General features: G+C 31.6%; 1 protein-coding gene across 1 annotated transcript; it reads left to right on the plus strand.

The window, feature by feature from the left end:
• Nucleotides 1-97: 97 nt before the first annotated feature.
• On the plus strand, nucleotides 98-16,941 carry LOC149921262 (uncharacterized). Its single transcript, XM_090162467.1, has 5 exons — nucleotides 98-252; nucleotides 4,410-4,515; nucleotides 4,595-4,701; nucleotides 10,354-10,526; nucleotides 16,488-16,941. The coding sequence occupies exons 1-5, from the start codon at nucleotides 150-152 to the stop codon at nucleotides 16,773-16,775; spliced, it is 777 nt and encodes a 258-aa protein (XP_090018593.1). The 5' UTR covers nucleotides 98-149; the 3' UTR covers nucleotides 16,776-16,941.
• The last annotated feature ends 40 nt before the right edge of the window (nucleotides 16,942-16,981 follow it).

Genomic DNA, 16,981 nt, shown 5'->3' on the forward strand with positions numbered 1-16,981 from the left:
GTCAAGACATGCCACATGCGAAGAAAGCTACCACGTGCTTGTCGTCTGCTAAAAGTAATACACCGGAGTCCGATTTCCAACTGGCAGATAATACTAATCATTTGAGGAGCAACTTCGTAACGAGGCGTTTTACTAGTTAAATTTTCATAATGTCCATCTACTTATGGTATCTCGCTATTGATTTTGGTATTCAGTGGATTGCCTTTGTAGTGGCTGCTACGTTACAGACTGAAAAGTTCTATGATATAACCGGTATGTTTTTTTTTTCCATAACTTTATTACGTAACCACTTATTGCGTAACTATACCGTTATGATGCGCTAACTCGATAGTTACGCGTGGTTTAAAGGGACGCAGTATCGTTTGAAATTTATTCATTTCCCGCGCTAGGTTCTTTGGTTCTTGATCGGAGTCTAGTTTTTCAAATGAAATTTGGGCCTGGGCCATTTTTTACTTCCCACTATTTAACCATAGACAGTTAGGGATATATACTGTCTATGATTTAACCATGCCAGTGCCCCGCCGCTGCTATTGATCAGTGGGGTTTTTGTAGTACCCTAAATGAAATATTTGGCTTCGTCTGGGTACCCATGAAAAGTGAATTTATCGTCAACGGCATTCGAATAATACTTGGGTCATTCGATTGATATTAGATCCATAAATATATGCATGGTAGTGCCGTACCTGGGATATTAGTTAAAGGGGGGTTTTTGTACCCCAAATGGAAATTCGATGTATTAGCATACGAATGGTCCCCGGAAAACGTCTTTTTCTTTTGATAATAATAAATAACAATATATCTTCCAGTGAGGCGCCGTTCAATCTTTATTAGTTCCCTCTATCCAACCATGTTAGTTCCGCAGCATTGATATTAATAACAAAAAAGCCAAGCCGTAATATTAGTTTCACACTGACATAGAAATATTTCATGAGCAAATATTTGGGCCTCCATTGAGTCCATTTTTGGCCAAATTGAAACTGTGACCGTTAATGTTTCTCATTTCTTATCTATATTGATGTAGCATTTATAGTTATTGCCCTAATGTTTTCAGAGATATATTTATAATTCACAAATTTATGAGCCTCCAGGACAGAAAGGGTATCATAATAGGTGCTGAAAAATATGGCAACGTCATTCTTTTGGGTGTGGCCGGTGCTTGTTTCCGTGGTAACATGTTTAGGTCGGCCATAGTATTTTTTTATATATATACAAAGTGGTGTCGACCCAAGGCCTTAGACACCAGGTCATGTGATTATTTCGCAGGATAGTGTGGTGTTTGGCCTCGTGATCTGTCGCATGAAATAATGTCATGGCAGCCGTTTTAAGGAGTGGCTTAGCTACGAGCAACCATCCAATATGGCTGTAGGGAACCTATACGTACTCAAATCGGCACCCAAACCCTTTCTTATGGCACTACTACTACTACTACACTTCGGGAAACAACAATGTGGAGCTAAATAGGGACAGTCAGTGACATATTAAGCTTCGAATGAATCCCCTGGAAACGTCTATTTATTGTAAAGGGGACTGGATAAAAATCAGGGGCCCATAGAATTGTGCATTTGAAACCGTTTGGGCAAAGTTTGTAAATGGTACATTAATTGATAGGAAATATAGCAAAACCAAACGAGTGTCAATATATCCGTTTTTGATCTGAATGTTTATTTGTAAAGTAAACGTTGAGGGGCGTGAAAGAAGTTAACAGATCGAAAAGGTTGTACACTATTGGACCGAATCCCGTTTGACCGAATCCCATTGAACCGAAAAGTATTTTCGTTTATAGCCCAACATGGCGGGATTCAGTTGAATGGGAAATTTAAATCTGGTTCGTTTTCACTTCGGGTAGGTTAGTTCAGGTTGGGTTAGGTTAGGTTAGGTTAGTTCAGGTTGGGTTAGGTTAGGTTAGGTTAGGTTGGGTTGGGTTAGGTTAGATATGGTAGGCAACTATTTCACGTCGGGTCTTATCAAGGTTATTTTCCAAAATTAAACCCGGAAAATATCAAATTTCAAGGGAAAAAGGTCTAAAAATACACGTCGGTACGAAATAATAAATATTTAAGACATAGTTTAGTCCAAATTAGATATACTATCGTCACGTACCCTACGATATATAAAAATGTATCACTAACGTTATATTGAATGAAAACCGCGCAAAACGCGGTTTTCGGTCGATTGGGATTCGGTTAAATGGTACATTCGGACGAATGGGATTTCGGTCCAATGGTCTACAATCGATCGAAAATGATCGTACCAGGCTATACTGAAATATTTACAGGCGAATGGAAAATTTGAAGCCGCGGAAATGCGTCCAATAAATAAATTAAGGTGCCGTATTATTTAAATTTTCAACTTACGCCACTGATGATATCATTTACTTTACTTGTCATTGGTTCAAATTTGGTGGCAAGTTTGAAATTCGAAATGAAATTACGCGAAGTTGAATAATTTTATTAGATTTCCAAGTTAAATTTCGTAGAAAGTTAATTTTATGAAAATCTTTAATTTAATGAAATTCAATTAGTTAAACTCAGAGATTAGTCCAAATTAGTAATAAAATAGTTAAAAAGTTGTCCGATTTTAGTTTGATCATAAGTTTACCATACGTACGCTTTGATTAAAACAATTGTAAAGAAACACGAACCAGTACAAAATGGCGAGACAAATCAATAAATAATACAATTCTATAGGCTTCTTGCATAGTTTAAATTTTGGTCATTGGTATTGCCGCCTATCGATCAAGTTTCAAATTGAATATATGAAAGTTTTCTGCTTGTTCAAAAATCTTTCTGCAGCACAATTAAAAGTTTCAACCGAAAAATATGGAAATTAAAATAGCAAAACGCGGTGAACGTCGACGCAAACAATCCACGTTAAGCTTGTTTTCGACTAGCGCGCGTTATGACGCGTCGTCCAACTTTCGGACGATCGGACGTACAAACGTTATGACGCGCGTACAGAAATATGCATTAAGACGCGGGCTAGTGTGTCAGAATTTATAGCCCGTTGTACCTAGTAACAAAGACCATACTACCGGAGGTCTATTATTATAGTGCCCTACGCGCCAGCGTCCACAAGCCCGGACAGGTGACAAATCCAGCATGGTCGCACCGATGACGCAAGCCACTCAACCCAGCAGAAGGTGCAGCAATGGGACGACCAATTCCTACTTCGCACACAGCAGCGGGATTAAGAGTGTATGCTGTAGCTACTCCAGCCGACACCCTACCTACGTAGGTAAAGAGTCAAACCATTTGGAGAGAGCTCCTAAAGGAGAACGACGAGCACATAGCGGGCCACATAACCCGGCACAGCTGGCACTGAAGATCCCAGTATGCCCCAAAAGGTCGGGAAACAGGACCACCGTGTCCTCATACGGAGACCCGCCGCGCCACAGCAGGCTACCCAATCCTCCGAGGCGGTCAGTTTGCCTGGACCCTCTCCGTTAGCCTGAGTCGAAACTCAGTATCCAGCCCAAACCTAACCGAAGTCGGAGGTGTAGATAGGACCATTTGATCAGAGCTAACATATCCCAGTGCGCCACCGCCCTTATGGGTTACAAGAGCCGGACCCCAACTCCCCGGTAAAGCCACCAGTTATTGCACACTCTAACCCATTTAGGGCCGATCCACGATTCTACGAGAGACTGATACGGAAGTGGCAGCTAGCAGACAACGCGTATTTTCTGGATGTGCTACGTTATAGCGCCATCTTTCCACCAAAAGAAAAGAAAAATGGAATTTTACTTTTACTCCACGTTACTCTTGGGCTATCAACATTAATGGGCCTAATTTACCGCGTTGTTTTTTCCTAATACTAATTTTGAACACCGATAGATGGCACTACTACGTAGCGCATCCAGAAAATATGGGTCTTCTGCTAGCAGTCTTTTCCAAGTGCTTCCCACGGGCCCGTATGCAGCAAACATTTATTTAGGCCTAAAACAAATTTTGCCGGGAGTAGTGGCTCACTCCTGTAATCCCAGGCGTCCGGGAGGCAGAGTTTGTGGATGGCCGTGTGAGGACGACCACTAATCCCCCAACGGGTGGTTGTCATACTTCCGCCACGGGTGTCCCAACCCTATCCCCAAGTATCCCCCCGTTGGCGTGGCCGTAACACATATCTCGCACCTGATTAATCAAATGGACGAGCGGACTGAATTGTCCCACCCGTTACAATTGCTCATAACGAGCTTCAAAAAAAAAAAAAAAAATTTGCGTCGATGCTGACCATGGTGGCTTTTTTCCACAAAGGCGACGTTTTACCTCCTCTCTCTCTACCCCCCTCCCACCACTAGTGGCGGGGGAAAAATTTCGATCATAGTAATTCTCTCTAACTGTAAATAAATACATTATTGGTTATTGTTAAAGAATATTTTAGAAAGTTTAGCTTTTATTTAACAATTTTTTCAGGTTCGTTGACTTTTGTCACCTTGTCACTTTTTGCTTATAAATGGTCGAACGCCACGGGAATCCGGAAAGCAGTACAAACAGGACTGTTGTTAATTTGGGCACTAAGGTAGTTAAAGCGAAAAATAACTCTTTAAAAATTAAGGTTTTTATTAAAAAAATAACTGTTTTCGTTTATAACTTTTTAGATTGGGAACATACTTATTTACGAGGATTCTACACGACGGGAAAGATAGAAGATTCGATAGAGTTCGAAATAATCCACCAAAATTCTTCGTTTTCTGGACTTTGCAAGGTAACTCAAGTACCTTTCGCGATATGTAGATAATACACTGATATATTTCGTTTTGCGTGACAACATTTCCAATGCTAGAATGGCTATGCTAACTTACTCCAAGGGTATATAGGGCTTTTCGCTTCGTCGTTGTTTGTTCTAGGAATATCAAGCCCTCTATCTAGTTGGGTTGTAGGTTGAACTGTTAAGCGTAATTTTAGAATTAAATAAATATTATACTAATTAAGAATTAAATAAATATTATACTAATTAAAAATTAATTAAATATTATACTAATTAAGAATTAAATAAATATTATACTAATTAAAAATTAATTAAATATACTAATTAAGAATTAAATAAATATTATACTAATTAAGAATTAAATAAATATTATACTAATTAAGAATTAAATAAATATTATACTAATTAAGAATTAAATAAATATTATACTAATTAAGAATTAAATAAATATTATACTAATTAAGAATTAAATAAATATTATACTAATTAAGAATTAAATAAATATTATACTAATTAAGAATTAAATAAATATTATACTAATTAAGAATTAAATAAATATTATACGAATTAAGAAATAAATAAATATTATACGAATTAAGAATGAAATAAATATTATACTAATTAAGAATTAAATAAATATTATACTAATTAAGAATTAAATTAATATTATACTAATTAAGAATGAATTAAATATACTAATTAAGAATTAAATAAATATTATACTAATTAATAATTAAATTAATATTATACTAATTAAGAATTAAATTAATATTATACTAATTAAGAATTAAATTAATATTATACAAATTAAGAATTAAATTAATATTATACTAATTAAGAATTAAATTAATATTATACAAATTAAGAATTAAATTAATATTATACTAATTAAGAATTAAATAAATATTATACTAATTAAGAATTAAATAAATATTATACCAAGAATGTATTTATTTATACCTAGGGAGAATGTCTATGTCGAGACGGTTTTTAGCCTTTCTCTCAATCCACCCGTTGGTCCCCCCAGTACGCTCCTCCGCTTAAAATAAAACGAATAGTCCCGGTATTTCATTGGCTGCTTAAAATTTACGTCACCTAACGCGATGGAAATCAAACGCCGATGACGTTTTGTCTTTCCCCCCGCGCGAGACGGGGGATAGGCGTTCAACGTGCCCCGCGATTGTCGCCACATAATCATTCTTCCTAATAATAAATAAATACATTCTTGATTATACTAATTAAGAATGAAATAAATATTATACTAATTAAGAATGAAATAAATATTATACTAATTAAGAATGAAATAAATATTATACTAATTAAGAATGAAATAAATATTATACTAATTAAGAATGAAATAAATATTATACTAATTAAGAATGAAATAAATATTATACTAATTAAGAATGAAATAAATATTATACTAATTAAGAATGAAATAAATATTATACTAATTAAGAATGAAATAAATATTATACTAATTAAGAATGAAATAAATATTATACTAATTAAGAATGAAATAAATATTATACTAATTAAGAATGAAATAAATATTATACTAATTAAGAATGAAATAAATATTATACTAATTAAGAATGAAATAAATATTATACTAATTAAGAATGAAATAAATATTATACTAATTAAGAATGAAATAAATATTATACTAATTAAGAATGAAATAAATATTATACTAATTAAGAATGAAATAAATATTATACTAATTAAGAATGAAATAAATATTATACTAATTAAGAATGAAATAAATATTATACTAATTAAGAATGAAATAAATATTATACTAATTAAGAATGAAATAAATATTATACTAATTAAGAATGAAATAAATATTATACTAATTAAGAATGAAATAAATATTATACTAATTAAGAATGAAATAAATATTATACTAATTAAGAATGAAATAAATATTATACTAATTAAGAATGAAATAAATATTATACTAATTAAGAATGAAATAAATATTATACTAATTAAGAATGAAATAAATATTATACTAATTAAGAATGAAATAAATATTATACTAATTAAGAATGAAATAAATATTATACTAATTAAGAATGAAATAAATATTATACTAATTAAGAATGAAATAAATATTATACTAATTAAGAATGAAATAAATATTATACTAATTAAGAATGAAATAAATATTATACTAATTAAGAATGAAATAAATATTATACTAATTAAGAATGAAATAAATATTATACTAATTAAAAATTAATTAAATATACTAATTAAGAATTAAATAAATATTATACTAATTAAGAATTAAATAAATATTATACTAATTAAGAATTAAATAAATATTATACTAATTAAGAATTAAATAAATATTATACTAATTAAGAATGAAATAAATATTATACTAATTAAGAATGAAATAAATATTATACTAATTAAGAATGAAATAAATATTATACTAATTAAGAATGAAATAAATATTATACTAATTAAGAATTAAATAAATATTATACTAATTAAGAATGAAATAAATATTATACTAATTAAGAATGAAATAAATATTATACTAATTAAGAATGAAATAAATAATATACTAATTAAGAATGAAATAAATATTATACTAATTAAGAATGAAATAAATATACTAATTAAGAATGAAATAAATATTATACTAATTAAGAATTAAATAAATATTATACTAATTAAGAGTGAAATAAATATTATACTAATTAAGAATGAAATAAATATTATACTAATTAAGAATTAAATTAATATTATACTAATTAAGAATTAAATAAATAATATACTAATTAAGAGTGAAATAAATATTATACTAATTAAGAGTGAAATAAATATTATACTAATTAAGAATTAAATTAATATTATACTAATTAAGAATTAAATTAATATTATACTAATTAAGAATTAAATTAATATTATACTAATTAAAAATTAAATTAATATTATCCTAATTAGGAACCAAAATAATATAAAACTAATTGGGAACTAAAATAATATTGAACTAGTTAAGAATTAAATTAATATTAACATAACTAGGAATTTAAATAATATTAAAAAATTGAGAATTAAATTAATATTAAATTAGTTTTAAATCTAAATTCAGAATTAAATTAATATTAAATTAGTTTTAAATCTAAATTCAGAATTAAATTAATATTAAATCTAAATTCAGAATTAAATTAATATTATATTAGTATTAAATCTAAATTCAGAATTAAATTAATATTAAATTAGTATTAAATCTAAATTAAGAATTAAATTAATATTAAATTAGTATTAAATCTAAATTCAGAATTAAATTAATATTAAATTAGTATTAAATCTAAATTAACAATAAATTAATATTAAATCTGAATTAATATTAAATCTGAATTAATATTAAATCTAAATTAACAATAAATTAGTATTAAATCTAAATTAACAATAAATTAATATTAAATCTGAATTAATATTAAATCTAAATTAACAATAAATTAATATTAAATCTGAATTAATATTAAATTAGTATTAAATCTAAATTAAGAATTAAATAAATATTAAGCTAAGAATTAAATTAGTAGTAAATTAAAATTAAGAAGTAAATAATTTTTAAATTAAAATTAAGAAATAAATTAATATTAAATTAAGAAATAAATTAATATTAAATTAAGAAATAAATTAATATTAAATTAAGAAATAAATTAATATTAAATTAAGAAATAAATTAATATTAAATTAAGAAATAAATTAATATTAAATTAAGAAATAAATTAATATTAAATTAAGAAGTAAATAATTTTTAAATTAAAATTAAGAAATAAATTAATATTAAATTAAGAAATAAATTAATATTAAATTAAGAAATAAATTAATATTAAATGAAGAAATAAATTAATATTAAATTAGTATTCAATCTTAATTCAGAATTAAATTAATATTAAATTAGTATTAAATCTAAATTCAGAATTAAATTAATATTAAATTAGTATTAAATCTAAATTAACAATAAATTAATATTAAATCTGAATTAATATTAAATCTGAATTAATATTAAATCTAAATTAACAATAAATTAGTATTAAATCTAAATTAACAATAAATTAATATTAAATCTGAATTAATATTAAATCTAAATTAACAATAAATTAATATTAAATCTGAATTAATATTAAATTAGTATTAAATCTAAATTAAGAATTAAATAAATATTAAGCTAAGAATTAAATTAGTAGTAAATTAAAATTAAGAAGTAAATAATTTTTAAATTAAAATTAAGAAATAAATTAATATTAAATTAAGAAATAAATTAATATTAAATTAAGAAATAAATTAATATTAAATTAAGAAATAAATTAATATTAAATTAAGAAATAAATTAATATTAAATTAAGAAATAAATTAATATTAAATTAAGAAATAAATTAATATTAAATTAAGAAGTAAATAATTTTTAAATTAAAATTAAGAAATAAATTAATATTAAATTAAGAAATAAATTAATATTAAATTAAGAAATAAATTAATATTAAATGAAGAAATAAATTAATATTAAATTAAGAAATAAATTAATATTAAATTAAGAAATAAATTAATATTAAATGAAGAAATAAATTAATATTAAATTAAGAAATAAATTAATATTAAATTAAGAAATAAATTAATATTAAATTAAGAAATAAATTAATATTAAATTAAGAAATAAATTAATATTAAATTAAGAAGTAAATAATTTTTAAATTAAAATTAAGAAATAAATTAATATTAAATTAAGAAGTAAATTAATATTAAATTAAGAAATAAATTAATATTAAATTAAGAAATAAATTAATATTAAATTAAGAAATAAATTAATATTAAATTAAGAAATAAATTAATATTAAATTAAGAAATAAATTAATATTAAATTAAGAAATAAATTAATATTAAATTAAGAAATAAATTAATATTAAATTAAGAAATAAATTAATATTAAATTAAGAAATAAATTAATATTAAATTAAGAAATAAATTAATATTAAATTAAGAAATAAATTAATATTAAATTAAGAAATAAATTAATATTAAATTAAGAAATAAATTAATATTAAATTAAGAAATAAATTAATATTAAATTAAGAAATAAATTAGTAGTAAATTAAAATTAAGAATTAAATTAGTAGTAAATTAAAATTAAGAATTAAATTAGTAGTTAATTAAAATTAGGAATTAAATTAGTAGTTAATTAAAATTAGGAATTAAATTAAGAGTTAATTAAAATTAAGAGTTAAATTAGTAGTAAACTAATTTATTAATAAATTAATATTAATCTAATTTAGTAAATTAATATTAATTTAAGTTAGTAAATTAATATTTAACTAATTTAGTAGTAAATTAGTAGTAAATTAAAATGAAGAATGAATGCAAAGCAAATGAAATTAACATCAAATATGACTTTATTATTATTGCTTTTTTCGCAAAATGTTCTGTTTGACGAATGTTGATGTCGATTTAAAGGCCGACTACATAGTCATTCGGTTTACTCTGTCTTGCACTGGAAGTTGGCTGCGTTAATAGCACATGTGTCTTGCAGCGAGCCAGCTTCCAGGGAAATACAGAGTAAACCGAATAACTATGTAGTCGGCGTTGAAGTGCCTTTTGACAACTGGTTTGAATATATTTTAGGTGTTTGGGTCATCGTTACCTTACTACCGTCCTTGGTGATGCTTTCCAACCCGATAGAGGAGAGTTTATCTTTGAAGGAAATACTCGGATGGAGTATTTTCGCGGCTGGGTTTACGATGGAAGCAATCGCTGATCACCAAAAGAGTGTTTTCAGGAAAAACCCGTTAAATCAAGTAAGAAACACCTGACACGCATCTATGCGTTAGCAGATGATTTCGCGATTTAGTTCGTACTCCATTTTCATTTATTTTCCCATAGTCTTGCGTGTCTTAAAGGAGAACGGTCAAGCTTTAAGCAGTTAAATAGCCCTATAGCCCATTAAAAACTAAAATTTATGGCGAAAACCGCGTAAAAATATTGAGTAGTTAATTTTTAATAAAATAAATAAATTTCGGGAAATTGAAATGCGCGCGTCCACCGCAACACCTGGTGAGAAATCGGTCAGACAGAAAAACAACGTAAAAGTGCGCGCTGCTGAAGACGCGAAAGATTTGTTTTGCACGCGCGGCGCGTTCCAGTTATATGAGACCTAAGCCTAAATTGCGCGATTTTAAAAGTTAGGATAGTTCGCAAATCGCTCACTGAGGTGCTGCTGGCGCTGGCGATACACCTTAAGATGGCGGCGAAAATTCAAACCCAAATACTTTAGGCCAAAAACTATTTTTCAAAGGCAAAATAAGGTACGTGTAAGTATATTAAACGTCATGTTGATCTTTTGGTATGCAAATAAGGCGATATTTGGAAAAGCTTGGCCGTTCCCCTTTAAACCTCAAGCTCGAATATCTCAAACCGCAGACGAACATTTTTAATTTGGGCCCGTTAAGACATAGTACCTCGGTACATCATGGCTACGTTCAGTAACTCTAAAAAAGCTCATCGCTGACTCAGCGGTTTTTTACTGAACGGTTTTTTTTTACTTCCGGTTTCGACGTCACGTTACCCGTCCGTTGAGCAACGAAATCATCCGTTTATTCCCATTCGACCGAATCGCATTCGACCGAAAGAATTTTAAAATGTAGCCCAATTGGCGGGGTGATTTGGTATTTTATTTATAAGGTATGTACTATCGAAGATCCATGTTTAGGTTAGGTTAGGTTAGGTTAGGTTAGAGTTGGTTAAGTTTACTATTTCAGTTTTGGTTCAGTTACTTTTCTTGACTAGGTGAAGATAAAAATATAATTCATGCTCATTCCAAAAGCCAATTTATATAGCAGCGTTCGGTCGAATGGGACACATAAAAACCGCACGTTTCGGCGGAATTCGGTCGAATGAGACACCTCAAAAACCGCCTTCGGTCGAATGGGACTAAAGCAAATCATCGGCTGTAAGAGCGGGTTTTTCCGTTGCTCAACGGTCACGTGACTCACAGCACGGAGTAAGTCTAGCTGCAGACGCCGCAACAGACGATATTTTACAAAATTTACAACAACCGTTCAACAAGATCCTACGTCACGTTAGTAACGGTTCAGATACTTCGTTGAAAGTTACTGAACGCAACCCTTGTTGCGTTCAAAATTTACATTAGCACTCAACTTTGGCCCGTACACGTTTTTACACAGTAAAAGAAAACTACATTATGACGCGCTAGTTTCAATTGAGTAGGCTGAAGTTGGAGCTTTCATAGAGTAGTAGCACTCCGTAGTTTTGGCCATGACCGCCATTTTGGTCTCAAATTTTTTATCTATAGGTGACTTACTAGGACGTCACAGTGCCATTCCTCTATACTTCTATTTAATTCGCAACCGAAACGAGGTAAGCGGCTATTCCGTGGTAGCGCCTTTGATTTAGCGTCCATTATTGTAGAATTAAAGAAAAATTACTAAATACTAGGCGTCGTGTTACCATGGACCAAACAAAAACCAATTATGCAAATATTAACCGTCTATTTAATCCATCATTTCCATCTTCTACGCGTAAACTGTAGAGTAGTAGCACTCCGTAGCTTTGGCCATGGCCGCCATTGTGGGCGCGAATTTTTTAAGAATAGGAAAAGCATGGGTGACGTTGTGTGACGTAGCACTGCCATTACTCTATACTGGCTGCCCAATCTAATAGCGTCTGCTAATACGCTTTCTATCTAGTTTTCGATGACAGCTGAAAGAGGGTTTAACGATAGTTTTCGGTTGCGAAAAGACGCACGCTAGGTGGGACTTGCGTGTGTCACGCGCTCTTTTTATATAGAAGTCTATAGCGCGTATCTTAGTCCGTCTATAGTTGATGTTGTCCCTGCAATCTCTATTCCTGCAGAGTTTATTCCTCCCGTTTCACGTATTACAATTTTTACGCGTCGTTGGATCAGGCCCGTACACAGCCGCCAAAACTCGGGGGCACTCAAATTCTTTTTGGGGGTGCCAATACCTTGAGTAATTTTTATCTCCCCACCTATGAAATTGGTAAATATACTAATCCGGTTGTAGCCCTAAAATATCCGTCAAAACATCTTTGATCAGCTGGTTCAATATTTCTACAATTGAAATGTTTTTCTGGTGCAGTGAGACGCGCGAAAGCAATTTTCATAAACTTTAGTATAATGGTTTCAAATATTTAATGATACCAGCTCGCTAGTAAAAGTAATTTTCCTTTTTGATTAATATACAAATATTTTAGATCATATCTTTCGGTAATTGAGCAATCGATTTTTTTTGGGTCAGTCGGATTGGGGATGCTCAAGTACTCATTTGGGGGCGCTGAGCATCCCCTGCCCCCCCCCCCGTGTACGGGCCTGCGTTGGATATTTAATGCATAAGGATATTCCGGTCTTGTTGAAATTCCCTTCACTGGCGGAAAATCCTAGCTAGTGGCGCTCTATCGGGAAAGATAAACGTGACAACGTCCGCGCATGCGCCAAAAACGGGGCGCACTTTTTTCTAAGTAAATTACGCCACCCGTTAATGTTAATATATCTGCTTTCAAATTGGACGCCCAAACTAGTTGGAAAGATAAACGTCAGGTGTCCCTACTTTCTGAATATATTTGTGCGCAGATACAGTTTTAGTTTAAGGGGTTTTCCCCCGAGTTCTTCGGTTTCACCTTCCTTAAAAACTTGTGGTAATAGTTAGTGTATGGAGCTATTGGCTCGCGTGGCATGCAGGGCTTGCCACCACCCTCCTACGCATTGTAACCCGGCCACCTAAATTAATGGCTTTAAAAGTCGCTTGATGACTTAGGCTTAAGGTGGTGCTTTGGGTATTAGCCTAGCTGATTATTATTTTCTCGCCGCTAGAGCGCCATTAGCATAGGTTTCCAGGTTTTTGCTAAACCGGAATATCTCTCTGCGTTAATTAATCCAAACTGAAACTGTCTACAGAGAATCAACTAATAGAAAACGCGTTTTTGATTTCAAATTTCAGTCGTTGGGCTGGGAGGGGCTTCATTAACATTATGTTGCTCAAAAATTGTTTAAATGGGCAACGTTTTGAAACTTTGCTAGTTCCATTGCCAAGGCTTAGGGCGAAATTAATTTAGTAAATTTTAATGCGTATCTTTTTCATTGAATGAAAATAGGTAAAAATATTAACAACTGTGCAAATACCTATGTTTATGATTTTGAAGTAGTACAATAGAGAGCTGCAATTGAGTCGAAAACATTCCCATTCCCGAAGGGGAAAATTCCATTCCCACACCGTTCCCGTTGAAATTACCATCATCCATCCATTCTTATTCCATGACTACCGTTTCCATCAATTCCCATTCTTATTCCATGACTACCGTTTCCATCAATTCCCATTCTTATTCCATGACTACCGTTTCCATCAATTCCCATTCTTATTCCATGACTACCGTTTCCATCAATTCCCATTCTTATTCCATGACTACCGTTTCCATCAATTCCCATTCCGTGACTACCGTTTCCATCAATTCCCATTCCGTGACTACCGTTTCCATCAATTCCCATTCCGTGACTACCGTTTCCATCAATTCCCATTTCGTGACTACCGTTTCCATCAATTCCCATTCCGTGACTACCGTTTCCATCCATTCCCATTGCATGACTACCGTTTCTATCCATTCCCATTCCCTGACTACCGTTTCTATCCATTCCCATTCCCTGACTACCGTTTCTATCCATTCCCATTCCCTGACTACCGTTTCTATCCATTCCCATTCCCTGACTACCGTTTCTATCCATTTCCATTCCCTGACTACCGTTTCTATCCATTTCCATTCCCTGACTACCGTTTCTATCCATTCCCATTGGTCATTCCCTGACTACCGTTTCTATCAATTCCAATTCCATTGGTCATTCCCGTTCATTCCACCACCCTCCTACGCATTGTAACCCGGCCACATGTATAAGGCATTAAAAGTCGCTAGATGGGCCTATGGTGGTGCCTTGGGTATTAGCATAGCTGATTATTATTATTATTTATTCCCTATACTCGCGAAATTTTTATTTCCGAATCAAAGAATTTCGAACATTATTATTAGCCAAATTAGGCATAACACATATTGGGTCAAATTTTATTTCTGAAAACGTCTTCCAAACAAAAGAACATACATTTCGTAGTTTACATGAACTAAATCATTCGCTACCATTTAGCATTAATTGTTTTACAATATGCTTTGTAGAAGGTTCTGAAGTTTCTAAATTTATTGTTTTGTCAGAGTACGCCGGGACTATCACCAGGGGTGATTGACGGATGATTTAATCAAAACCTTGAGAGTTTTTAAGACGAAACCACTAAAAATATCCCCTTAATTATAGGTGGTTTCTTTTCACTCGTTCCGGGATTTCGCAGTAGGTTAAGAAGAGTAACATTATGACGTGTTTTACTCCGATTCTGTGGTGGCGAATAGTTTGAGTCAGAGTAAAAACGTTATTCCAAAAAGGCTGCCTGTGGCCTTTTTAGCGGATAAATTCTGGCCAGCAGACGACCAAATCCGATTTCCTCCTTTACACCTCCTTTTCAGAAGGAGTAAAAAGAGTAGCGCTAATACTTCGGAACAAGCGAATAGTTTATGGGCCGGAGTAATTCTCATCCCCGGAACAGGCGAATAAAATGTTTTAGGGTAAAAAGAGTACACTTTTAGTCTGAGAACAGGCGATAAGAAACCACCTACTGCGGATATCCCCGCTAGTCCTCTACACTATATTGGTCAAAAATTAGGATAGACGCGCCCGTTTCGCTGCGAACCTGCGACAGATATTTCAGAGGCACTGACTTAGCGCCCTGATAAATGACGTACAGAAACGATAAAATCCATTCCCGAACTGAAAATATTGCATTTCCATCCATTCCCATTCCATTAGATAGAAATTATTAACCGTGGATTCCCGCGGGAAATTAAAGGGCCAAATTTAGCACCAATCATATTTTGGAAGCTAGCGCGTCAAACAGGTCAAATACCAACGCCTGTGTGGCCCTTTAAAAGTAATTTTAAAACGCACATTCCCGGAAACGTTTGGTGGATGGAGGCAATGGCAAACCCAGAAAGGCAACGCCCAAGGTTCGTAAAAGAAACGCCCATCCTAGCCTCAGATGGTAGAAAGGGTAATGATATAATTCGATATTCACGGTTGAAATGAATGCATTCATGTAATTACTTTATTAGAAACCTTTGTGACGTCACCCATGGTTTTATCATGGACTAATTCTCGCGATGTAAAAAAATCATTCTAGATTTGTATTGCTGACCCAGTCACCCAAAATTATAATAGCTTAACGTCTGATTCCACGTCACCGCTCAAACTTTCGCCGAAGAGGGCGTAGTGTTAGATTTCGTTCGAGAATTGGATAATACCTTGGTTGTCACTGGTGTTCCCCCATCACTAGTGGAAAATGTTTTTTATTTTACCATAGGAATACCACAGGGATCAGATTGCTGTCTTATATTTTTGGTTGGGGAATGGATTTTCCCTCCTGGAATCGAAAATGGACGAGGATGAGAAAGTTAACCGTTTCTGCACTGATAGTGTGGTAAAATATACACTGTTGGGGTTACAGTGACGACACCCACATTGCCATGTTAATAGAAAGTCCTGTTTTTGCTAGGCCTCAATATGTCAAAAAAAGCTACGGGTTTAAAAGGAAAACTTGCAGGTCCTGGCTCTCGGAAATATTACGTCTTGGCAATTTCCTTGAGGTTGTTTTATAAAGCGGAAGCCCCTATTTAATAAATTATCTTTGCGTTAGGATAAATTCATTCATAGTGGATTGTGGAGTGTTTCTCGCCATCCCAACTACTTAGGAGAGATCTTATTGTGGTTCGGGCTATTTATCTCAGCGTCCTCAGGGTTTTCTCACCTACACGTCTTGCAGAGGACAGCCTTACTATGTTGCCCCTTGTTCGACGCTCTCCTTATCACGTTACTTAGCGGAATTCCACATTTGGAGAAAGCGGCCAATAAGAAATGGGGCCGTGACGAAGATTACGTTAGGTATTTGAAAAACACAGCAGTCTTGGTACCATACATTTGGTAAACATTGACAATGGAACTATTCCGCTGAATGAAACTTGTTCAATTATTAAATTTTTATAAAAATTAAGTGTACTTAAACCCAGAATCTTCAGAAAATAACTGTGCAAATTCAATTGATTATAAGCTTCAACAGTCAACACTCAAGCTTTACAAGGCAAACAAAAATGACGTTCTGATTTGTATGTTCAATAAAACATTGAATTTCAC

The sequence above is a fragment of the Leiobunum rupestre genome, chromosome 11, assembly GCF_980474605.1.
Source record: "Leiobunum rupestre chromosome 11, qqLeiRupe1.1.hap1, whole genome shotgun sequence".
NCBI lineage: Eukaryota > Metazoa > Arthropoda > Arachnida > Opiliones > Sclerosomatidae > Leiobunum > Leiobunum rupestre.

What these genes read in the sequence shown, in the direction of transcription:
- LOC149921262 (XM_090162467.1), top strand. Translation starts at nt 150, where the DNA reads ATGTCCATCTACTTATGGTATCTCGCTATTGATTTTGGTATTCAGTGG. An exon ending in TTGTTAATTTGGGCACTAAG is followed by an intron (nt 4,516 to 4,594) that starts GTAGTTAAAGCG and finishes ATAACTTTTTAG; the next exon opens with ATTGGGAACATACTTATTTA. An exon ending in CGTTTTCTGGACTTTGCAAG is followed by an intron (nt 4,702 to 10,353) that starts GTAACTCAAGTA and finishes AATATATTTTAG; the next exon opens with GTGTTTGGGTCATCGTTACC.